Genomic DNA, 26997 nt, shown 5'->3' with positions numbered 1-26997 from the left:
AAAATAACCTCAGTACAGCAGAGGCCTGCGTTGGGATCTAGGTGAAGAGCGCTTTCCTACATTTACCCCACAAATATCGAACATGAATGATAGTGCAGTTCCTGAGTTCACAGTAGCATGTAAAATGGGGACAAAGGCTTTACATCCTGGGCACTGTGAGGACACGATGGTATATGATGAGTATGTGATGTGATGAACAGGAGGCCCTGCTGATGTGAACAGGATCAAGTTGAGTACAGATTTAGCAACAGGAGAGCCTTTGTGTTTGCCATGAGGCACTGGGACCGAAGCAGCATAGGTCATGTGAATTGTCAGTGTTCATCACCTCGGCTAGTGTGGACATCATTGTTCCATTACAACAACATGTCAACATTTCGTGACAGAGTTCATGATTGGACACACCATTAGTCCTGCACTCATCAAACTAAGTCTTGTTTTATACTCATTAATGAACTTCATTATCCCTGTGTATAAAGGCCACAGTGCAAGATCTTCTTTAAATAGCAATGGGGGTTTGATTTCTTTAAATGAGACACACATGCATGGTTCTACCACACCCACAATTCAGCTCTTGATTTATTTCAGTGTCTCTCTGTAGAATTGCATGACTTGAAGCTGAAGTTTTCAAATCCTAAGCCAAGAAATCAGGCAGCCGTGCCCATATTACCATGACCCAGAGCTGCTTCTTTCAGTGTATTTTTGGACTGAGATCAAGCAGCGCACAATGACCTCTACCCCAGGACTAAACATAACTCATGAGAGCAGACGTCCAGAAATCAGAAGAACTGACTCACTGGTCATCATCCCTTCAACAGGAGTTGGGCAAGGCAAGTCCTGCTATCCCATGGCATTTACTGAAGACTGATTCATAAATCTCAAGAGACTTTATTATGGGAATTTTATTTCATACCACAGACATACACACAGCTGGTTTCAAGTGTTGGGTTACATTTCATTTAAAATGTATAAGTATAAAGACTTTGCAACTGAACAAAATATTGTATTGCAGTCAGCATGCTTTATATGAACAAACCAAACACTGAATAATTCAAGAACAGGCAAAACAGTGTGGCGGTATATGAGAGCACTATTCAGTGTTGTGAGGCTAATGCTAAAGATTACCATTCCCACCATGTGCCCCACACAGTTCTGCCTCTCAATGTCAAAATACAAATGTTCAAGGTTTTCTTTGTTGAAGCTTGAAGAGATAATGGTACATTGCACCTTTCATATGAGCATGACTGATCACAGTTCTAAATATGCACTGAGGTGAAAATATTCAAATACACAGTAAATACATTAAATGTAGTGGTTATGCAAAATGTATTAACAATGAAAGATAGTGTATACTTTTATACATCAACATTGACATTTAATAAGATGCTTGGAACCTTGACAAATAGTTAAGGGCTATGATTTGTCAAATGATTTCATGTAAATATATAAATCTTAAGAGCATAAGACTTTTATTTATACATGAATTCTAAATGTTCTTATCTCTGAAAAAAAATTATTTGGGAGTTCATATTCAACACATATCTCAAAACAATATCTAATGTAAAGAGACAGGAAGCATTATGAGGCCGGAATATTAAACAAAGCAGATCATTGTCAAAGTGCTAGGTGATGGGATGGATTAGTTGGGCAAGTGAAACAATAGGTAAAAGTTACATTTTACAAACATTTCTTGGAAGTAGAACTTCTCGGGAGGCAGAAATAATCTCCATGGTTGAGTTAAATGCCTGGGGACTGAGCCAATCAACACGAACTTTGTGTTGAATAGTTGAAACCCATTAAAAGGTAAAAGAGAATCTAATATAAGAGGGCCTAATGATGGTTGCTAAATCTAGCCACTTTTGCATTATCTAATACATTTCTATACATTGCTACTTTTCTCATGCTGCTTTTCCTGTGTAAGCTACAAGACAACTCTTGGCTGAAGAAATACAGTCCATTGTGAAGATGGACACACAAATCTTGCTTACATTAGCTAAGTAGCATAAGCTTATTAATTCGTGCTACACCATCACTGAATTATTTGATAGCTTGGTGGCTTCTTGTTTTATTCCGATAGGTGCAGTGAGTTAATCAATGCATCCTGATGAAATGAGCAGTGCAAGAAGATAAGTGACTACTTGCAAGGTTAGTTGATGAATTACTGCAGTGGGCAAACAGATGGCTAACTGCTAACCAGTCAGGAAATGTCTATGTCTGTACAGCAAAAATCATGGTCAAAATACATTTTATTGGCTAAGAGGGACTCCCGTCTGAAAACTGTCCTGCAGAGCAGAATTAAATAAAAGTTCTGCTGAAGCTAGCATGAGTTACTCAAGGGCATCATATCATGGTCAGTATTTACAGGAGGAATAGATACAGCGACCAAAACCACTTTCACCCTATGAGTAGCCATATACTGCATGTATTATATTGAAATATATTTATCTGAATCTTTCAAATTAAAGGATATTAACAATTATATTTGGGAGTTACTGCTTGATTAATGTAACTCTATCTCACCCAGCCTCTGCTCATGCCAATCAGCCCCCAGGCCTCAGAAACTACTGTAATTTATTGCAACACCTAGAGATAATTCTAAAATGTAAGCTTCAGTGTCCCTTAAACTCATGATTTAAAAACTATTTATCTTTTTAGCCAGCCTGCTGACATTTAATAAATGCAGATATAAAGAAATCTCTATGATTATAGACTCTACCTAATGAGCTTTAACTCAACCCATTAGATTATTTCCACTGTTTGCGCCCCATTCTATTGTACAAACACATCCCAATACATACTTGAGGCATGTATGTTTGGTATTTTGCGAGGTCAGTTGTTTGAATAACATGCATTGGTAGTGGAAGGCTGGAGTAGATTCATCCTTTGTCCTGTTTAGTCCAATATGCCTGCTTCTCGGCAGTCAATACTGAACATCCTTTTTCTAAATAGGTGCCATACTGGCATCCCTACTGTGAGCTTATCTGTCGCACAAACTAGCTGTGCTCACTGGTCGACAAAGTGAACCTGATATGTCACCTGATTGCCATTGTCCCAGGCATACAAAACCTTCTCCTTGGGGTTGTAGTCAATCTGGGTGGTGAAGGAGTACTCATTGGTGAAGGACAGGCGAGGGATAGCTTCACTGTTGGTGTGGGTATCATAAGCATAGTTCACCTCACCTTCTTTCTGGTTGTACACATTGACAGCATACAAGACGCCACAGATGATGAAGCAGTTCCCATAAGAGTTTCTCTTGAGACCTGTCCTCCACGTTGTTTCCTTTTTCAAGGACAGGTCTCCAGGATCTAGTTTACTGATGACAATCACCTCTTGCTGGTTGTAGTCATAGTCCATGGAAGGATAGATCACCCACAGGCCACTTTCATCCACTGCAAAGTCAATGTCTGAGTGTCCCCTCCACTTCCAGGGGGTGGTGTCCTCATAAACCACGTCATGCAGCAGCGTCCAGGCTGCCACATATCGCATCCTAAGATCATACTTGATGATGTTCTTGGTGAAGGCTCTGTTGTAGTAGAAGGCTCCGTTATAAACGACATGGCCTGTTCCTATCCAGTTATAAGGCAGCTTGAAAAGGTTGCTCCACCGGCCTAGGATAAATAAAAACAGTATGTTAGCCTTATTTATTTATTATCACAACTGGGTATATACTGGGACTAGAGTTGTTTTTGCCATGGAACACTTTTTCTAGAGTACAAACAGATGACTCAAACCAATATCACCAATATTACCAACATGTTAAGTATCACAAGAGGCTGCTCTTCTCACCAACAGCTAACTGCCAAGACAATACTGAGCAATAAACACAATCCAAGCTTTTACTGCTTCAGCAACATATGTGGAGCATCACACTATGTCAGCAGTAGTATGCTGATTTTGCTGATAAAACACCTCAATTAAAATGTAGTTCTTCTTCTGTAACTACAGAGCAGAATTCCAAACCACAGAAATTATCACTGAAGATTTGACTTGGACTTGATGTGTGCTATTAGCATGATAATTACAATTTCTTACCATTTTCTTCCCCTTTAGTTATTCAGCCCAATGTGTTCATGTTAGCTAAATTCTTTCTGGGAAAAGGCAAAATATGTTCTACTTGTTAGGCCTGTAGCAAGGGACATGTCAATGAAGCCATTGTCATCTGCAGTGGTAGGCCAGTAGCGACAGTTGCTAGGAGCAGTAAAAAAAAAAAAGCTATGCTAATATCAGATGTTATTTCTGTGAATTCATTGAAAATAACCTCTCCAGCAGGTTCAATACCCATGTTCCTCACCATTTCTGGAGCTAAATCTGAATTTCAGTCGCTGTCTTTGGTGCTTACTTACTATGTAGGCCTCTTATAAGTGGAATGAAACAACTGCCACCTAACACGACATCAGCCCCATTTGGATTGCTAAATAAATCAAGGAGAGGATAGGATGATAGGCTTTTTTTTAGCCACTGTACAGAAATACATTTTGAACTGGATCTGTTGGTTGGCTTGTTTGATTGTCAACAGGATTACACAAAAACTGAAGAGCATATTTCCATGAAACTTGTTAGAAGGAATATTTTATCTTCAACATTGCGAGATAGGGTCCTTGACTCGTGCCATACTAGTTTGTACTGGGATAACTTTGTATTTATTGCATCGGCGATTGATAGGATTTGATTGTGACAAAATAATTACAGTTTATCTGATCCAGCTATGCAATAGGCAGGAAAATATAGTGAGCTGGTCTTTATGTTTTAGAACCCACTGTTGTGCTTATCTACGTTGGATACATTCAGCTGTGTGTATGTTGTGCTAACAGTTCGGCCCTCAAAGCACAAATTACAATGTTTTTACAATGCCAGACTGTGTGCACATTGGCTTCATGTGACACTGACACAGTATGTTTAGGAGTTCATTACTGAACAAACACGTGGAGTACTGTAGGTGTCATTTTCTAATCACATTCCATCTGCTATCTTAACCTTCTAACCTCAGGAAGTCTGATTTAAGTAATGATAATAAATGAAAACCCCAGAAAGGGACAAAAACAACGTGCAGCCAAACCTCCCTCCCCATCCTTCCCACCCCCAGTCCCACCACTCCCTTCCCTTAGGCCAGCCCACACTCCTAATCCCTCTCCACTGTGCCTAGTTGAAAAAAGAGAGAACACGTCAGGGAACAGCAGGCATCACCGCCACTCACCAAGATACCTAGTCATCCGCACACAGCTGTGAGCTCACTGCACCACAGGATGCCTCATATGTAAGAAAGCCCATTGTCCAAACACATCTAGATCAACAAGCCAAGTCCTACAATGGGATATCGTCTTAACTCTCTTAGAGAGTGTAATCCAATTCCTCAGTTGATTTGGATCTGAAAGGAGTTGATTTTCCCACCCACTGAAGCCATGAAACAACCAAGACCTGCATTCCACAGATCTCATCAGTCTCACTGAGCATGTGGGATAATCAGCATTAATCATTGTCAATGCTGTTTTTAGAGAAAACACAGCTATCAGTTAAAACAGGGTGATCCTGCAGTTAGAACCAAATATTATAATGAAACCACCTATGAGGTAGGTAACACAACCAAGATGTAATGTAATGTAATGGCATTCAAAGAATATTAAGGTATTCAAATATTCAGAGCCAGATCTTTATGTAGATCTATATGTATCTATATATTCTAAATTATATATATTTATATTATATATATTCCACCTACCTCAAGTATATAAAGTATCCTGTGACAATCTTTCCATATTTATTCAAGCATTTATTCAGCATTCAAGCAGCTTTGCAGTCTGCATCATTGCACTATTTCTCCATTTCACTGTCATTGTTGTTGTGTTTTTATGTTCATATATACAGTATATACTTTGTATATATTCATATTTGTACATTGTTGTTAAATGTTTATACTTAACCTTGTTCTGCTTTGTTTGCCTTGTTTTGTTTTTTTAATTTGTCTATTTGTCTTTCTCTGTACGTTGAGAGCAATGGAAAAACCGGAGTCAAATTCCTTGTATGTGCACACATACATGGCCAATAAAGCTAATTCTGATAAAGGTCAGCAGCAGCCAAAAGTATTTCTCCCTGGACTCACCTGCCTCAACACACACACTTCTCAAACTTACTGCAGAGAAACCTACCTTGATTATAGAGGAGATTGATATGATAACTACAAAGCCAAACAAAAAATAGCAGGCTTGGGTTTCGTTTTCCATATTTACCTATGAAAGCTTCAGAGTTCTTAAAAGTTGCTCCACAGTACACCCTAACTACTCATTGTCACATATGTTTACCAAGGTGATTAGTTAAACAACTTATACTGACCAGATGGTAGATCAGTGTAATTTTCCTGTTGACCTGCTACTGCCGCCTCATAAAGCCTACTAAGAGCAGACAGTTTGAAATGACCTTATCTATGATCAGTCACCCATCCGAGATCCCAGGGTTTATTCTCAAAGTGCTAAAGTCCAAAAAATGCTGCTCTACCCTCCATGATACAGTCACACTCACAGAAATAACAAAAAAACAATGAGTAGCAGCAGCTGCTGCTGAAGCTGCTGCTTTTGAGTAAAATACAAAACAAATGCCACATCAGATCCTTTTATGGTCAGAACATTTTTCAGCTGTAAGGAGAGACATTATCTTCAGTATCAGTATCAGTATAGCAGTTTTCAGACATGACCTCCAGAGAAACCTGTGAATTGACGTGTTCGCAACAGCAACAAATTCAGTGCATGTCTAAAGGCAGCTTATATTTGTTATTTTTGACAGGGATGGCCCAATGAGAGCACCCCCCCACCCCCTTCCGCCCTTACCACCAACCAACACACACTCACTTGTCCCAAAGGAGTCATGCCGACTATTCACTAAATGACCCTCTGCTGCTCCAGGATGGATGGGGGGCGGGGTGTTGGGTTAACAATGGTGAAGCATTTTGTTCCATTTGCTAATAGAGCTGTGAAACAAGAATTGCGACTGGTCTGATTGTGTTTTGCCCCACAAACTTTGGATGCTGGTTAGACATAACTGATAGTCAAGTCAACATTAAGGAAGTTCAAGGAAGACAGAAGTCTCCTTCCTTCAGTAACACACATTAACATTAACACAAGGATGATTACTGTATCTGACGTGAGCAGTCTCCTATTCAGTAATGAGACAAATTGAAATGACCTCTGTACTACACTCAATATAAAAGTGAAGCGAAACAGTGACTTAAAGGGAGAAATTATTCTCAGAATGGTGACAACTGTCTATTAAGTGACCTCCACACAGACACCAAGCAATTTGGACACATGGACATGCACACATTACAATGTGAATAAATATTCATATTTTACATACAGATTTTAAACTTCACAGATATGATTAATTTTGTAAAAAGCTTCCAGTGGAAACAAATAATGATTTGTGTTGTATGTGTTTGTTAACTCTGACGGTGGGGAATATAACTAACAGAACATGCATGTGTTTCATCAACAGATGATATCCAACTTTGAGTAAAAATGAAAACCTCTATAGTGGGTCTCCTAACCCATTGCAGCCACTGGTAAACAGAATGTTATAAAAAGGACCCAAATGAAGCGCACCTTGTTTGAAGTTGTCCAGATTGCGGAACTCCACCAGGTTGTTTCCATAGTAATAGTTGGTGACATAGATCTTGTTGTCTTTGGCCAGGGGATCCTTCATCCAGGCTCCTTCGTTGCGCCCATAACTGTGCTGCTTCTCTGGCTGCTCGATGGATGCTAGCGTCCCTTCACATTTGAGGATCTTCCCTGGACAAAATACAAGCAGAACATTTAACTAACTTGCCCCTCATAGAAGTGCTGATCATAATTGCACTGTATGAATGTGTGTGTGGACGGCAAGGAAATGTACTGTAAAGTGCTTTGAGTGGTCATCAAGACAAGAAAATTGCTGTATAAATACAGACTATTTAAGTAGTAAGTTCAGGGAAGAAGATAAATTGATTTCACACTCGTACATTTCTTAGCAGAGTGAACCTGTGCACTGTTAAACTGGTCTCTGTCACTGGAGTCACAGCCTGTGACAGAACACTGAGTGCAAACAGCTACCTGCTCTGTGGAGAGTGGGCCGACTGTTGTTGTTGGAGTTGTCCAGCAGCAGCACTATGGTTGGAGCTGGTCTTTCCGATGCTGGTGTGCCCTGTGTAGTGGTCGTAGCGGTGGTGGTAGTTGCTGGGGTGGTGATGGTGGTTGTGGTGGTGGGAACTGCAGTGGTAGTGATGGGTTCAGCCACCGTGGTCTCCATGTTTTCCAGGACCATTTCAGCTCCTCCGTCCTCAGACTGGCTTTCTGTGATGTGGTGGACTGCGTACATTTTGGCAGAGTGATCTGGGAGGGTTAAGGGGAGTGTAGAGTCAGGCCAAGGGGAAAAAGACAGAAATCAAAGAGTCTACAAAGCTAGTTTTCATTGAAAATATAGCAGATGGTCAAACAAGGTCAGACAGTCCTGATGCCGAGTGATGATAGAGGAGAGTAATACTGTTAGCTGTTAATACCTGAGAACAAGCTGCTTCTTGTTCTTGTAAGTGATGGGCACATTATCAAAACATGAAGAAGTCAGTGTAGGGCCATTGCCTCTGAACGGTATTCTCAAACACTGCACAGTTCATATAGTAACGGCTACTTCCACTTCCACATGTCTACATAAAAGTTGGTACATTAGCAACAGAGCACACAAAGAATACCAACACAATGAGACTAATTATAAAACAGAAATTGTCAGTGCTCAAAACTACCTCCTCTCCATCCATTACCTATACAGAAGGTCACAGAGTGGACTGTCATTGGGCGAGAAGCATATTACAGATACATAATATTCACTCTCACATTCACAGGCAATTTTGAGTCTTCTATTAACCTCATGTTATTCTGCATGTCTTTGGACTTTGAGCTGCTAATAAACAGAATCATACATATTTTACACTATGAACTGCATCACTTCTCATGTGTACAATCCAGTGTAACATCATCAGTGCTTTTGAGAAGATAGAGCATGTGTTGCATCTCAACCTTTAATTACTTTTTTGCTATCATGAATGTTTGTGTCATCCCATTTGGAACAAGTTATCAACTTTGCCGTTTGATGTGGTTAAAAAAAATATCACATCTGTGACCTTGTTCAGTAAAGTGTAGTGAATATTTAGTATCTGATAATAGTCTGAATGCATTGACTGCCTACCATATAACACAAAACGTTGTTCTCATCAAAAATCCACAATAAGTCAAATCTGGCCGCTTGTTTTCCAGTTTCAGGCTTCAATATTCACTTTTGTTCTATTATTAAAAAAAAGCCGGCTGAATCAAAGACAGTCTTAGCAGAGAGCGCGGCTTCCCTCCTTCTGGTCCTAATACCCTGACGTCCTGTGCTGCTAGACAGATGTGAGGAGAGTACAGCATTGCTACATAAGCTGCAGACCTTCCTTTCGTGCATACTCTAAACACATGGACCAGATGGAGGCTGAAGTGGAACCGATATTCGGATAAGGTTTTTACAATTAACGGTAGAGGGTTTCTGACAGACATGAAGTCTTTTAAGGTGATGAAGACTTTTCATGTGGTACCTGGCATTAAATTTACCCTCATCCACACAAAAGCAACAAATCTGTCGCAACCAATTGATCTGAGGTTGAGTGTAGGTAATGACTTTCAGTGGAGAGCCCATGAAGAAGGACATTAGGTAATTGTTAACGGACGTGACATCCATCTATGTTGAGTGAACAGATGGAACACATCTTGTATTACTTTATTATTATGCAGATCAAAGACCCCTTTCATAAATTTAAATGGTGATGGACATATTAAAGCTGTTTTAAAGGATCATACCATTTTTTGTCAGGATATTTGCTTTCATCATTATCAAAGTTACATTTTAGTCATAGAGTTTCCCAATCAATCTGTTGTAATGCTGTATCGCAGATTCCAGTTGGCTGCAATTACAACAAACATTTACAAACACTTTGATTTCAATGTAATCTTTCAATCAATACAGTTACTGTTGTAAAGTCAATTGTCTTTAATGCGGTTTCTGAATCAAGTTGGGTACAGTGAGTCACTTAATACCAACTCACAGACGCACAGAGACCAACAGCTGAGAAATGTGGTTACAATGGGCAACTCCCAGTAAAATGTGTGTCACCGCAACTTAACTTGAAGAGTTGAAGAGAGAAAAAAAAGTATAAAGGTGTGTAAACCTTTCCAGGGTGAATAAATGAATAATAAATTAGTTCTGCATCCGGTTCTTTGCCAGAGATTATGGAAATGCAACTGACTGGTTTCAGTGATTTGGCAAGGGTGGCTGAACTCACTGAGGTTCACTTACATGGTGGAACACATGGTCTGACAGCATTATGTGCGTGTGCCCTGTGCAAACGCAGCATACCTATTCATTCAACTAGACTTAAAGAGGATTGGAAGGAATCGGGAAATGTTTTCTCTGCATTGGTGAGGGTCCCCACACATTGTTGTGAGGAGTGATGCTGAGGCATGTCATAGACATGGCAGCCCTCCATTGAGACAGCATTCCATCAGCTCCGTGTATTTTGTCAATAAAAGATTTGGATTTCCTGCTCGCTGAATGTGCACCAGCGTTCCAATCCTACGCTGACTAGACCAGCTTTGCTAAAAACAACACTGGAGTAAATCATGTATTGTGGGGATCTTGTGTGCCACACAGCTATAGATTCCCGGTTTTATTGCCTTTCGCTTACGTGTGAAGTTAGCAATACAATTACAGCCTGATCTCACACTTGTGTAAAACAACATTCTCAGGAAAACTTTACGCTGTCCTCTATTGGAAACTAAACCCAGCTAATAACCATCTTCACTGTGTTGGTAAGACATGCAAAGCTGGGGCTGCCTGCTGATCCTGATCCTGCAAAGAAACTAATTTGGATCATTTTCAACACCCACAGGGGATCACACACAGATGATCGCACACAGATGGGAGTGCAAACTCAGCTAAAGTGCGAGCACAGTGTTTTCTTTAGCTCAGGGAGGATGGCCTTATATGAACACTACACTACACTGAGCGAGAATGCAGTGTCCCGGGCGAGCTGAAAACTCACCTTCTCCATGCTCATCACTGGTCTTGGAAGCCTTGTAGTATGTGATGCCCCTTACCACACCAGGCTGGAGGCCAACCACCTTGGCTTTGGCTGTAGGGTCAGGCTTGACCGGCTTCCCAGGTTTAATGACCTCTTTCTTGGGCTTTATGACCTTTTCTTTGGGTTGTTTTAGAGGGGGTTTGGCTGGAGGGTTCTTTTTGTTGGGTACTTTAACAGTCACCTTGGTTTTCCCATCATTAGTGTCCTGTAAAATGCAAATTCAGATTATACCTGGTTATGAAACTGGGTAAAATTGTCTTGTGTGTTTCAAATGTTGACTGTGATTAAGAAACAATGTATTCTTGTAATGTAACTTCTAGACATGTGCAACTGTGGGACCCACAGTGATTGGAGCAGCAAGAACAGCTACCACCCCCCATACTACTACTCTGATTGCCAGACGTTATTTCTGCAGTTATATATTGTTTGTATTTGTTATTGCCTGATTGACACTGGTTGCATATTATTATAGGCATTAACATGGTCAGAAAGGGTGATATATGGACAGGCACCTTATGACACCCCTGGGGTCCTTGGGGCGTGGTCGGGCTATTGACTAGAAGACTGTCCCACAGTTAGCTCACATGTAGCAACAGGCTGATGGTCATGAAAACGTTTCTGTGTTGCAGAATAAAACCTGAACCCCCCCGTGATAACACATGCACGCCTGGAGGTGTATTTTGTCTCCGCGTGTGCAACACAACATTTAAAAAAAATTGATATGATATCCCTATTGATAATGCCTTACAGTGTGTGTGAATAGAAAGCATATTATCTCCCTACTAATTCTGCAAACGTCTGTCTGAATGTGGAACATATGTCATAAACAGTTCATATCACATCATGAACAGTTCAATTGATCGACTTCACACTTGGCATGTGTACTTTCAATGGGGACGGGCAGGGCTGAGTTTGGTGTGATTTGGATATGTGATATGTTCAGTATTAATAAAAATGTGAATAAACATGCAATCAGCGCACCATAGCAGTCATTTGGGGCGGGGCAGTGTGCTAACTATTGGTCTGTAAACCGAGTTGAACATGTCTCAGGTATGTCCTTGGATAAACTACAGTGGTGGTCGGTAACTGGGTCACACTGTAGGTTAACATCGCCAGATTATTTTAAAGAATAGATTTTATTATTTCACCATATTGCACTGACAACAACATTCATAGAATCACTTAGTCTTCAAAGTAATACGTATACATATACACCCCAACAACCACTAGTAGGGTGCACTACAATCGTTCCTCTAATGTGTGATATTTCCAGTATGTCCCAGTTAATAGCTAACGAAAATGTGTGCACAAAATAGTTTTTTTTAGTTCGTTTTTGAGAGTTTATTTTCTAACCTGTACTTTGCTCTCAGCTGAGTCCTTCTGAAGCAGCTGCAAGCTGAGACTGGAGATCTCCTTCTTGATGCTCATCATAATGTTGGTGTAGTTCTCATATCTCTTGAACTGGTTGGTGAGGCTCATCATGCTGTCCCGGACAAATTCATTATCCCGTGTAAGGTTTGTCTTGATTGTCTGCAAGACAGCATCATAACTGTCACAATGATTATCATCCATTAAATCACATCAGCCGTTATTTGCTGTTGTTATTAACGAAGCTGTCACATGTATGTATGTTTGTATTTCTATAAACATATGTAGAGAATATCCTTTGCTAATGCCTGAAGATTATATTTGCATCATGTTTGCATCTGGTGATCAATTTACACATTTATTAATGTATGTGGTCTGTTATTAAATTTTTTTTTCATTAATTTCTATTGCCTGTACATTGCTGTTTTTGTGCATTGCTTAATTGTCATGTAACGATTGTAATACATGTTGGGACTTAGATGGTACATCAAATTTATCCTAATAAATAAATACATTTCAAATGAAAAACATGAGCTGCTACTCAAAAGTTACATGAGTCTCTTCACGAAACCTTTCACAATAATCATATGAGAAAGTATATGTCCTTTTTTGCTTACCTCTTCCAGGGTGTTCATCTGTGACACCACCTTGTTGATGTAGGAGTGGACTTTCATTAGATCCATGCTGTAAAGGGTTCCCTCGAGGAGGTCCACCATAGATTGGAGCTGTTCATTCAGGCCATGAAAGAGAACTAGCATCATTTACCATCTCGTGAACACAAAGCTGACAGATTAATGTCTCTCTTTAACTGCAGCAATAGCTTAAGTGACCTCTCAAATTATTTGCTCTGATTACCACTATTGACATCCACACTTATTAGGCAATGTGCTCTTAGTCTGGGGTTCATTTAAATTATTTTCAACCTCTCCTTTTCAATGAAATCATTTCCTTAGGGGATGTATTGGGCTGATCAATATACCGTATTAAGGTGTAGTCAGATCAAACATCTGGAACCGCCTTTTACTTCACATGGTACATATTGTGCTTCTCCAGCTGTGAATAATGATAGCGGGCTTTAGGTATGTGCAGAAGTGAGCTGACGTGTTCACAAAAGATTCTGATGACATATAACTAAGACAAGGTCACAGAGAGTTGAATCAGGATTTCAAACTGGAGTGAAACCTTATTATACATCCTGCTCAATAACCATAGTATGTATGTATGTGGATCATGGATGATTATATTGGGTTTTTCTTTCTGCAGTGTAGTTACAGAGGTAAGAAAGTGGCATTTCTAATTATTCTCAAGGTTTTTGCACAGATCAAACTTGACCTTAATGAATGTGGCTGAGGGTTGTCTGGCTGCAGGTATCAGCTACTTAAAAAATTGTTAATAAGGGGTATAAATATATAAATAAACATTCAATCATTTTTGTGCAACAGTTCAAAATGAAACGATATTTAGTTCACAATCAGGTAAAAACAAAGAGGAGCAATAATGATTCAAATTTGCAAGAAGATGATTTCAAATGTGAGTTTTTAAACACTGACACTTAAAAAACAGATGCAATAAACACAGTTGCCTCTCAGGGCTGCTAGAAGAACCTTTAACATTTATAAGATTTGAACATTTCTTTGGCGACTCATTGTCATTAAAATGTGCCATCAGAATCACTTGAAACATGCTATCATAAGCTGCTTTCAGACATGCACTGTATGTGTGAATGCAAATGTCCAAGTGAGAGCCTCCTGTGGCCTTTCTCCACCTGGTCCCCTAGTACAAAGTCTGCAGCAAGTCCAGAGTAGCGGATGTATGAACACAGCAGGAGATCCTTTCCAGGATTCACCACGAGCGAGTGGCATATTACTGACGTTTGTGTCAAAGAATGTTGTGTCAAAGGCACCAATTCTCCGGAGGTTTTCCAGAGGTCATGTCAGAAAATGGCTATAGTGGCTTCAAACCTCATTTGCTCACCTTTAGTAACTCAGGGGCCTGTTTCTTCAGCTTCTCCATTTTCCACTCATTCTCACAGGGGTTGAGGGAGGAAGGTGGGGCAGTGCACGAGCACTTACAGTCAGATCCGGAGCTGACTGTCTCCACTGTGTAGAAGTCCTCCACACGTACACTGCCACTTCGCAGCCGCAGGCAGGCGTCCTTGCTGAGAGGACGCATGATGCACTTACAGCGGCAGTCTGAGCCCTCTGATGTCATCCGGACAGGCTCAGTCTCCCCAAAGATCTAGAGGAGGGAACATAAATTGTCCCATTTTAGAATCCAAACAAAAATATTTGCATCGTTTTTTAATGCCACTGTAATCTTCCCTTTATGTTTGCGACTCTTCAGCAATGACCTCGTATGATCAAACACGCATCATTTCTGTTATTAATATACTATTAGAGATGGTTGGCCCAGGACACATTTGGACAGAAGGATGTTAATGTTAGGTCTGAAGGAGGGCTGATTGGTCAGATCTCATTTGTAGGTGGCCACATGTGGCCAAACTGTCAATTGTGTCCTGGGCCACCATAGACTCTAACACTTTGCATAAGAGGTAGTACTTGCTTATTCCCCTTCTCAAATCATGTAAGCTGACTTTTTAATGCACAACTGAATTTTCTTTTAAGCATATGGAGGTATACTGAACCAAATCTCTTGGGGGATTTTTTTTCATTTTGTCTGCTTCATTTAATTTCCAGGAGACATGGATTGCATTGCTACCTCTATTACAGGTTAAGAATCACATCATATTTCTTTACAAAGAGATGTGGTGTGCATATGTATATAAAGCAGGGAAATGAGCTCTGATTAGTGGTCATTCTATAATGTGAATTTACGTTCTTCGAGATGCCCACATGTGATCAAATCACCCACCAGGTAGTACCAGGTATGAACTAGGCCTAATATGCTTGATGTAACAATGTCTCCTTGCGGTAATACTGCTAAATAAGGAGCTTTGGGGTTGAACATAAGACCTGGATGTGAACCTGGGGTGAGGTTAAATAAATATAAAGATATACTGTACGCTGAGCTGTGCTCTTCCTTCCCTCAGTGTGAGTTATTCCACTCATCTATTCCATTAGTCTAACCCCTGATGGAATACATCCCTTTCTGTTGTTGGGAAACAAAAGCAAGGGGAAGGAAAGTAACCCTGAAAAATAACCACATGTTTCCCCTCGTTTGAATGTTAGCCTGCATGACTCAGAGGAAAGCCTCTGAGACAAACATAACTCATAAGACTCCTGCATCACCAGCTGGCCTTTGGCTGCCATGTATGATGAAAGAGCTGTGGCAGGCCAGGTTCATGGCTTACTTAATAAACAGGAAGCAAAGCATGGCTGCCTGAACACATATTTTCCTCAGCTCCTAAATGAGACATGCGGAAGCTGGCATACTGTAGAGATTTCACAGGAGAATTTAACTACACAGATTTACTACATTTGATGAAAGCCTTAGGTGGTGAAGGTTGAGTTGGCAGAAGTCTGCTGAGAACTGAAAAGTGTGTCTTAATCCATCTTTTCTCATTTGATAGAGACGATTGAAGCCTTGTTGGGCAGAACTATAAATTGGTCTTGCAACAGCTGTGTCCTTTGAATGGGACCTTATGCCTTGTTGCCCGTTAGCTGATCTGAATAGAGGTGTGTTCAGGCTGAAAGCAAATTACATTTCAGAGGGTGAAATGATTGCATATAAAGTCAGTGCAAAATACATCAACATACAGAATACTTGAATTTGCACAGGCAGTGTGCAGGGAGGAGAAAATTTAGATTAGTAGAAAGACTTGTGCATATATTAAAACTTTGTGACTCTAGTTCAAAATGTATAAAGGCAATTATAAAGGCAGGAGGGAAAGTGGATAGAGGTGGAGATTTACCTGTTGAGTTTTGATATTAGAAACTAGAAACACAAACACAGCACACGTACACTTCAAATTTCCTAAAACAAATTAAAGCTTGCACAGTAAAATAAACGTTGGCTTGATGCAGTCTAACTGGCTCCCATCTTTATACTGACTAGCTGTTCGACTAGTTCCCTTTATGATATTACTATTATGATATATTAACCAATAGACAAATGTCAAACTTATGATTTTGTACCATTTTAACCACAGTCTTATTATGACAGATAGTCTGTAGGTAACTGTGACTGATGGGAGCTCATCTCTCATCTTTTAGAATCATGGCTGTTGGATCATATGTTGGAGGAGGTTCAGGCTATCATCTCTCCCTGGTGAGATTTATGGACTATAAACCACAGCACAGATGCACATGTGGTATCACATAGACATTCTTCACTAATGAGGTGTGGTCCTGTCCTTGTGTGACTGAGGTTTGGAGGTAGGACTGTAAGGACTTTATGAACAATAGAACTAATACGGAGACAAATGTAACGATAAAGATTAGCTTTTCCTGCAGTCGCTCTTTGTACCAACTAAGTGGGACAGAGACTGATATGCATTACCTGCTTATCTGTGATTAAAATCAAACTCAAACTTATTTTATGCATTCAACTTATTTGTAATGGGGACATGTCAGCATGTAAAAACACTTGTAAATGTCATGTGGAGCTTTGGAAGGGCTGAAAAAATAACAATGGTGATGTCATCATGATGGAATCATGGTTTTTGGAGCCAATTTATAACAGAATTTGTGACACAAACTTGGACCATATAGAGCTTGACAGGCCCTGCTGAAATATGTGGGCATTTACCAAATATCGAGGGTCTTATGTAGAATTTTGAGCTTGACTTATACTATGGACTAAAAGTAAATTTATCTCCACCTTAACAGCTTGACCATTCCTTTTAAAATATGTCTCTTGTGAGTCCCTCAAAATTATGAAACACCAAATTGCTGTACTACTGCTGAACAAAAAATGATTCATGAAAGGGGAGATGATCGACTGATTGATTGGGCTGTAAATTAGTGTTCTTTAATTGCTTTCCCTCATTACAGTTTCTGCACAATTTTGGATGTCTTCTAGCAGGGCTGTATTAGGCTTAATGAAGGTAAGGGGGGAGTGGTGAAGGTGGTGCAGGCTCATTAGTGAAGGAATGTAGGCTGAGTGATGAGGGAAGACGTGGAGGGGTGTGTGCTTTCCCCTCTATTACTGCAGACATGTATGGGAGGGGGTCTGATTCAGGGCAGGACTCCTGGGTGCAGAGCCGGACCAATCCTGACCCAAGTCAAGCGAAAAGGCAGCAGGTTGACAAATGCTACAGCCACATGAAAACAGAGTGGATTAGCAGATTAAACTTCTTTAGCAGAAGCCATGCCTATTGCCCTGCTGGGCTGCATTGTTCAAGCCCTGCCGAACAATGACTGCTGCATAGCAACATCAGCTTAAGTTGCTTTAGGATGTAGAAGTCAGAGAAATTCCAGCAGGATTTACTCCGGTACTTCGTGTTTAGTCAAAAGGACTAAAGCTTTCCAGGAGAAGGATTTGGCAGTGGTGTATCATGAAAAGTCTGAGCCATTCTTCCAATCAGAGCAGCTGCCTCCACCCCCTGTCAAATCATATGTACCAGTATGCCTAACTAACTGTCCAGCATCTCAGGCAAAGAGCTGACCTACCAGCATGAGAACAGGCAACACAATTAAGAGTGCTAATAATTAAGAGTACAGAGTATTTAACGCATGCTTTGAGCTTTGAGCTTTGAGTCTGTGGCTCTGACCTTTCAAGTGCAGTCAAGTTTCAGGTCAAAAAGGTACGGCTCAAACATGAACTCATGTCTGCACAATACTAGGAAAAGAGCCTGCACACTGCAGAGAGCTCTATTAGATCAACCACTGCAAGCTCGGGCAGCTAACGTGCACTGACAGTGATGAGGTGAAACCCCAGTTGTGCTCAGAATTCTTAAAAACCTGAGATGTATTACACAGGCATTAGCGTTGCTCTGCTGTATCTGCAACCAGGTTCCTATAGACAAGGATATCCTCTGTTCTCTGTGCTTTGCTGGTAACAGTATGGCACACGAAGCAACCAGTGCAGGTCTGCTGTGGCAAAGCTTAAATGTCCAGATGCATGTTTGCAACCTTCTTCAAACATAAACAGTAGTACTTTGATCTATGCTGACCTGCAGCAACTCCCACTTGTTGAGTTTTTAATTTTTTTCCCCACAAACGCACATAAAGTCACCATGAGTACCAGCTCTAATCAGCCTTAAGACCATCAAGCTTGTTATGCTTGTGATATTAAAGGACTTTCTATCCCTTTAAAACCCACATCATCTCCTGTCAAGGGCACTCAAGACCAGATCCAGGGTCCACATTCCAGTCCAGAGTCCACCTGATTTTTTATCTAATTAGCTGAGATGATAAACAGTCTTACTGTGTCACTATGAAGATTAACTTGGTACAAAAGCCTTCAGGCTGGAGATGAGCCATGAGGTCGGGGCCTCAGATTTGAAACAAAAACACAGGAATTAGCACGGAGATGCTAATTAGCTGAACACAAAGTGTGTCAAGCACTTGCTGTTTTTCGGGGTACACATCTACATTCCTCTCCGAACTTTTCAGTCTTTTTAAGCAAATGATGTCAAAAAATGAGAAAAGGGCTGTTATACTGGATGTCTTAATGAACTACTGGCATGAAGGCTCTTCTCGAGCCAGAGTAACATTGAAGAACTCATGAAAACTTTATCAAACCTCTGAACAATTTTGGCACATTTCCACATTTGATCTGTTGCCCAACAATCACATCATCACTCTGTTTGGAGCCTAGAAACATCCACTGAAACAGGTACAAGATCAAGCTGTCAATATGGCTACATAGTAAAATCCACATACCAGTCCCTTTAAAATGCAGCAATTTACACAATCTCCACCAATCCCCATGAATAATGTCCACCCTTAAGATTTTATGAAATCACTGCAATCCATGTAGTTTCACCTATCATAGTTGTTCTCCACAAAATAACAATGAACCAACTCTTTCCTTGTTTTGGTTGTGATGTTGCAGACGTGTGTGACACGAACGTCTCACCCTGGCCAACCAAATTTACTGCAGAGACCCGTGTAAGCCCATTCCCTGGTGTCATTTTTGTGTCACAACATTGTTGTGAAAGTCACTGATTGACACACTTTTCTACTTAAAAACACACCTGCACTACAGCTGCACCAACAGACGAGACAAATCACAAGGATCGGCCTGCTGCATCAAAATCTATAATTACTGAAAGAATCAAGATTAGTTGGATTAGAGGGAACGTTTTTTGTGCATAAATCACAAAGGATTAGAGGCCTGTTTCCTATTTTAGTGACAAACTGGGTGCATGTTTATGTGTGTGTGTGCCTATGTGTAAATGCCATTATTTTGTTGTCAGGACAAAAACTGTTGTCAGGACATTTTGGCCAGTTTCTTACAACTTCAATGTGTTATTCAGGAGCTAAGACTTGGTTTAGGAGAATGCATCGTGTATGTATTGTCAAGAAATGGTGTGAAAGATCTATACAAAACAATTCGGTCAGGAACACTTTGTCGTGATTTACCCATTTGTTGCACAATGGGGATACAGTTATGATTGGTGCTGAAGGCTCCATTCTTTGGATGTTCCCTGGATTAGCCGAGCATTGTGGTAAGATAAAACATGTGCAGAACCACCTGGTGGGTGTAGTAGGCAATGTACGTTTGTTTAAGATGAATATCGTTTACCACGACCATGTTTGGACTCTGTGCTAAAAGGTGGAGGCTGGGGTGGTGGAGGCAAGTTGCCTGCAGCAGGCGTGCGTGGCAGTGTAGCTGAGCAGGGATCAGTGAGGATGAGGTCGTATTTAAAGAGATCGCTTTGGTGAGAGAATGAGCTGTGATTGGTTGGTGACTGACAAGCATCCATAGACCTATCAGTAGCTGACAGCTGAGCACATGACTCAGTGTCCTGCATGATCTAATGCAATGCTTCATATAAAAGTATTTTTGCAGTGTTCATTTAGCAACAACTCCAAAAAATTCCACATCCTGGAGAGACTGACATAATAATCTATTCATAAGCACAAATAGACACTTCCCTAACTATCAGTGAATGTCTGGAAACCTCAACCACCTTTGGAATGATAGATGTTGCCAAATATATTTTGTCCCAGATGATTTGTTACAGCAGATGTTTGTGTCATTATTATTGTTGTTGTCAAAAAGCTGCAAAGCTTATCTCTGTTACAGCACTCCATTATAGAACAATGTATTGACCAAAATTATTAAATGTTTTCCTCCTAAACAACAGCAGCAGTTGGCAACTAGGTCCAACCTCTGATCAAAATCACTGCAACATCATTTTGATTATTAGATTAAATTAACACCGTATTGGACTGACACAGAATCACTATATCCACAGTCACTGCGGCACAAACTATTACCCAAAGTCTAATTTTTTGTCTATTTGCTTTTGTTCTATGTTTTATCCCTCATATTTCACCAAATATCAAACTATTCCTTTACATTTACAGACATTTCTTAGCTATGTTTAAAAAAAATCGACACTTCCACACCCTGACGTTTTGTTATGCTACATATATGAGACACAATACTTTTTGCTCTAACACTAACTGGAAGTAAATAATGCCTTACAGAACTTTCTAGTATATAATTGTTATAGATATTGGGATAGGACCCCCAACATGCAGGAACACATCTGATGGTGACATCTGAAAAATACAATAAATCTCAATTTTTTTTGTCCTATCATCACTGACAGAAATGTGTATATCTACTTCTACTTCATTTGTAAATAAGTAAATACCCTGTATGCACAAAGGTTTTTGAGGGTGTGAAGTTGATTTCTAAAAGAATGATCTTACGCTTGTCATGCCTTTACGCATGCCAACATTTGTAGGCAGAATATAGGACAGGATACAATGATACTAATCTGTAGAAGCTTCAAAGCCCACAGGAAGAATATACCCGAGAGATTTCATGAGATTTTTTAGAGAGGCCATAGAGGGACTCCGTACATGTAAAGCCGGCAGAGACTAAATTTAAAATTAATCTGGAAACGTATATATCTCTCAAGAATTAACAATCTGCATAGAGGGAGAAAGGCAGCTCCTGGAGACATGAAGGTCCGAGAGGAAAAAGGACAGATGATGCTTTGAAAAGCACAAATATACTATATCCAGTTCTTTTTTTGCTATCTTTAATTTTATAAGATCCCCTGCTTTATAGTTTATGTGTATACACACACAGTCGGGTCTCCATGACTTTAGGTCACTGAATATACTTACATTGATTTCCTGGAGACTCATTTTAACCTTAACCTTAGTTATAATGTGCCTAACCCTTACCATTACCCTTATGCTAATCTTAATCTTGTCTTCACTTTAAAATGTAATAATTTACATTATGCTTTTTGTCCTCATGAGGAAGACAAGTTCCCATAATATGACTGTGTTAACAGATTCAGGCGCCCACAATGCGAGTAAATACCTGGACCAAACACACACGCGCACACACACACACACACACACACACACACACACACACACACACACACACACACACACACACACACGTTTTGGTTTCCATGCAGTTCATTAGTTTAAGTAAGGTTCAAGGATCTGGCATCCTCATTTGGCACCCAAGCCCAACAAAGTGAGACATATTCTAAACCCTGTCATGTGAGAGGCTGCACACCTGGGTTAAATGCTAAATGTTGACCTGTTCTGACAGCACAGGTAGGTTTTTCCCAGGTCGTTGCCCCAGTGTCACTCCTGCTCCTTTCCAGCTTGTAGCTTTGTTTTAACCACAAACAGGGTGATGCTTCTCTCCACAGTCTGATAATGTTGACACGTCATCAAGCCCCATGTGACATGCCCTATTAAAGGAAGTCTAACTAGTACAACATGGCATGACAAAATGCCATATCTTGCACATGACCTGAAGCCAAAACGCACCATGCAGCAACTGTAAGAGCATGCATGTTTGGCCCTATCTGTGCCAACATCTGAGTGCCATACTCCAGAATGCTGTTTCACTGAAGCACACTGGGCATCCCACTCTGCTGGCTCCTTCTCTCTCACCCCCTGCTGATCTGTGCAGATTGTCCTTGGGTTTGTTTACAACCAAAACATGAAGCAGGTGCACTGTTTCCCACGCCACCGGCTGCCCTCCTTGCTCTTCTCTAAGCGGGCTTTGTCTCTCATTAATGCTCGTGGCACCAGACGAGCTGTAGAGACTATAGAGACTAGGTCTGCTAGTGGCTACTGGAAGAAACTTAGATATGTCAACATTTTGCATCAACAGCTGTTAACTTACCAGTCCCACCAAGAGCTTTAGGAATCATTGAGTTTGCATGACAAGAGGTTTTAATATTTCAACTGAGCAGAGCTTCTTGTTCAGGACAGACTGGACACTACAGTGACTCACTGTCAGAAAGTGACATGACAAACCGGGGCAAGCATGCTAATGTCAATAGGAAAGAATGGATAGAAATAAAAGCAAAATAAGAGTGTTGGTGTTGTTCTCAGAAAGAAGTTTGGAACTTGCAGCATTTGCGAAGAAGTCCACTAAACAGCTAAAGCAAATGTTGGTTATGTAGCCTTTAGCGAAACTTACAAATAGCCAACCTTGGGTAAGTGACACACACACACACACACACACAAACACATAATACAAAGTCTTTCACCTAAAATGAGGCTAATGTGACATTTTGATTTCATCATTTTGATTATTAAAGTGAAAGTGCAAATGCTTTTCTCTTCTGGGTGAAAGGCTTTCAGTGTCGTTGGAAGGTTTTTTTGGTCTATTCACTTATGGTAAATATGAAATAAAGACTGGACATTCATATAATTTAAACACAATTGCACACTTATCACAAATGAAATATTGTAGTATTTGTGCCTCGCCTACAATATTAAATAAAAAGGTTACCATTTGGATTGTTGTACCAGAGTAAGCTGAAAGCCAATGTTATACGTCCTTGATAGGCCACAACTAAATTTTTTTAATTTAAAGTAATTATAACTTACCATAATAGATCTATATTTAACACAAAAAATACCAAATCTGACAATGCATCACCCACATCTGGTTTTTACAGCTGTATTTAGACAATACAGAGATAAGGAAACCACTGCTCCTAGTGATGGTATTGCTGCGACTGCTAGTACTTGTACTTGTAAACGGACAGAATTTATAAAGAATATATAACCACTCACATGCTTTCACACTTTTGCATTACAAGTCACATCTGCACACATTCATTTTCATTCATTTATTCTCTAACAGAGATAATACATCCCACACTGCCAGCACAGCTGTCAGGGGTAATTTTGGGTCCAGCGTCTTGCACAAGTACATTTCAGCATGTGCACTGGAAGAGAATGACCCACTCAACCTCCTGAGCTCCATAGAAAACAGTTACTGCTACAACTTAACAACAATTTTTATTTCTTTTTCTATTCTACATTTAATTAGAAAATTCAACATTTTCAAAAAAAAAAGATTCACTACGAGCTTTTGCTCTAGTATGTGACGTCAGTAGTTGCAGCAGCTAATGTCTGGATGACTGATTTAGTGCCACTTTTTAACTTATTTAACTGAGAGTTGGGGCAACTGATAGCCTTGCAGCATCAGCCAAGCTTCCATAAAAATCAGCAAGTTAGCCTGGCTAAAAACAATACAATTGAAATGAAACTGCCTCCTCACTGTGTTACAACCTTTACCATACTTAAGGTATGAACATTTTATTTTCCTATGTTTGTGGAAAAAGTTAATTTTCACCTTTAATACCACCTTTCTCTCCCACATCACCACTACTCCTGACACGACTCCTTCTTCCAATGCTATTACTAGAAGTACACTCTGTGGCCACCTGAACATAACAGCAATATGAACATAAATGTGCTGCTACAGCCTCCACTCCTCCGGTGTATTATATCTACCAGTTAGGGTGAACAGGCTCTAGTAGTTTGCTCCCATTCTGCAAGAAGAGCATTGTGAGTGGTCCAGCTCTGATGCTGGGTGGTGAGACTAGGCGTGCAGTTGGTGTTCCAGTTCCTCCCAAAGGTGAGGTCAGGGCTCTGAGCTTTATGCACAGGTATTATTGTCAGAGTTGGCGAGACACTAAAGTAACACTGTAAACTGTATTAGTATTTGACTTAATTTAAACTAAGGGACCCAGAGAAAGCACATACTTTTGGCCACACATTTTACAAAGATCCTTACTACTCCTGACATACTGCTTCTATTACTCTTGACTCTTCACTGACACTGCTACTGATTTGGCTTCTCTGGTTGTATCCAGAGTACACACACACACACGCACACACACACACACACACACAGTACATAGGCGACAGTGCCTCTCATCTTCATATATATGTGAGCCGTACATGTGTTCTATCCTCTGGCAGTGCATGTCTGTGTATGCAAGTGTGTCAGCTGGATTAGGCTGAGGGAGAGTTTGGGGGGTTGATGTTGGAGTCCAGCAGCTGCACAAACAATGACAACCAGATATTAGTTACCCCACTGAGAGTGTCATCTCTCCCACACTCCAATAGCATCAGGTCTGCACACAGCAGAGGTATGATTTCATAAATCCATTGTTACCTGTGTCACACATAAACCCTCATTGGGAGGATTAGCTCCAATCACAAAAAATGGTACATCACTTGAACCATCTGCCGCCTTTAGACAGAAAATTAAAGGTCTGACAAGAGGGAAATGAGGGTATTGGTCAAGACACTAATTTGTCTGAAGCAGAGGCACCATGACACCCAAACATGATGCAGGTAAGAGGTGAGGTTGAGCAGAACAGGGCTGAAGAGCTGGACACTGTATACCCGCTGCAATATTACCATTACTGAAAACAACATATTAATACTTTTTTAACCAGCAACACTTCATTCGTGCATGCAGACCTTGGTAAATAAAGTTTGACTTGACTGAAATGCGCCTCTCGTCTGATCCTACCTTGCTCTGTGAAGACGCATGCGGACACAAAACCAACAGACAGGCGAACAAGTTCGTGTATCTCCACATTTTCTCTCTGGTGTGTCTCTGTGGCGTGAAGTGCACAAATCCAAAGCTCCAGTCACTGCATTCAGTCCATATGACAAACCAGCGCGTCTACATCAGCTCCATGTCCCCCGGTCTGTGTCCGTCCGTCTGCATGTGAGGATGCTGGGTGAGTGTGTGTGTGTGTGTGTGTGTGTGTGTGTGTGTGTGTGTGTGTGTGTTTGTGTGTGTGTGTTTGTGTGTGCGCGCCCTGTCTGCATCCGCGCGCTCAGACTACAGTGCGCACCGAGTCCAACAGTGATGGGAGGGGTCTACACACACACGCACAAACACACACACGCACGCATACGCAAATAACACACACACGTTTGTAATTCTATATTAGTGAGGACACTCATTGACACAATACATCCCTAGCCCCTTACCCTAACCTTAACCATCCAAACTAAATGCCGAACCTAATCCTCTCCCTCAAACAGCCCAATGAGCACCGGTCGAAATGTCCTCACCCTGTTGGGTCTATGCTTAAAATGCTCCTCACAAAGACATGAGTACAGGAACAGACACAAACCGTCAGGGTCTGAAGAGTACAACTAGCCTACTAATAATAACAACAATAATATATACAGGATTTATTGTATGACTGGATGTTTATTTAAATACACTGTACTTTCTTCATGTTTTTACACTTTGGATAGTCTCGCTGTGAGTTTAAAGTAAATCTGAATTCATTGTTTCAGGACAGTCACACTCGCTGCAGAAACCTGATGGGCTTTTGGAGCCATCAGCTGGCCAATTAATGCCCTACAATTGTTAAGGTCGTTCACAGGTTGCTCAGTGTGGACACAAATGATGAGGTCCCCTCATTGAGTGAGGACATCGAGATCAGGCAGTGAACACAGCAGCACCCACTCATCCTTTTTATCTACATCAGTTCATATTGTGCTGCAGTATAGATCCACAAACTTGTTCTCAATTAGGCCTACATTTGCACCAAGCAGCCAACACACAAGTCTGGAGCCCCCCACAGGTGGAGTTGTTGGTAAGGAGGAACAGTAAGGGGCTGTAGAGACATCTGCAGGACAGCAGGAGAAGCACACTAGACTTCACCTGTCTACAGCAGTAGCTTTCTGTCCTCGTGTGTTTTCCATAGTATGCAATTAAATGTCCAAAAAAGAAATCATAGTGTGTCACTGATGGGGCTTTACTTCATTTGGTAATTTATCATATTTAGCAACAGTGAAAGTACCACATTAACATTTCTACTTTCTAAAGTAGGCTGTTGCTTTAAAGTATCAAAACTAAAAGTAATTGCAGAGTGTAACCTATCCCATAATGCAACGGTCTACAACATCAATATGGCTGATTGTTGGCAGCTCTAAATTCATGTCAGGTGTCTCTTCAGCACTGCAGCAGGTCGGGTCTAATGTTATACATCCCATTTGGCCCACTCTGGTTGGATTAGTTCCCCTTTCGTTAGTGATTACTGATAAAAAAAATTTTTTTAAAAATACATACAAAATACAAAAATGTAGGCTGGGGGAGTAGAGAGATATTTG

General features: G+C 40.6%; 1 protein-coding gene across 1 annotated transcript; it reads right to left on the bottom strand.

Annotated features, from left to right (window-relative positions):
• Window positions 1–865: 865 nt before the first annotated feature.
• olfml2a (olfactomedin-like 2A) lies at window positions 866–25653 on the bottom strand. Its single transcript, XM_020102325.2, has 8 exons — window positions 25394–25653; window positions 14468–14731; window positions 13111–13218; window positions 12479–12655; window positions 11087–11330; window positions 8073–8351; window positions 7587–7772; window positions 866–3605 (listed from the first exon to the last, which is right to left on the bottom strand). The coding sequence occupies exons 1-8, from the start codon at window positions 25460–25462 to the stop codon at window positions 3001–3003; spliced, it is 1932 nt and encodes a 643-aa protein (XP_019957884.1). The 5' UTR covers window positions 25463–25653; the 3' UTR covers window positions 866–3000.
• Window positions 25654–26997: the final 1344 nt, after the last annotated feature.

This window comes from Paralichthys olivaceus, chromosome 4 (assembly GCF_024713975.1).
Source record: "Paralichthys olivaceus isolate ysfri-2021 chromosome 4, ASM2471397v2, whole genome shotgun sequence".
Taxonomy (NCBI): domain Eukaryota; kingdom Metazoa; phylum Chordata; class Actinopteri; order Pleuronectiformes; family Paralichthyidae; genus Paralichthys; species Paralichthys olivaceus.
This window is presented reverse-complemented; position numbering and strand designations above follow the sequence as displayed.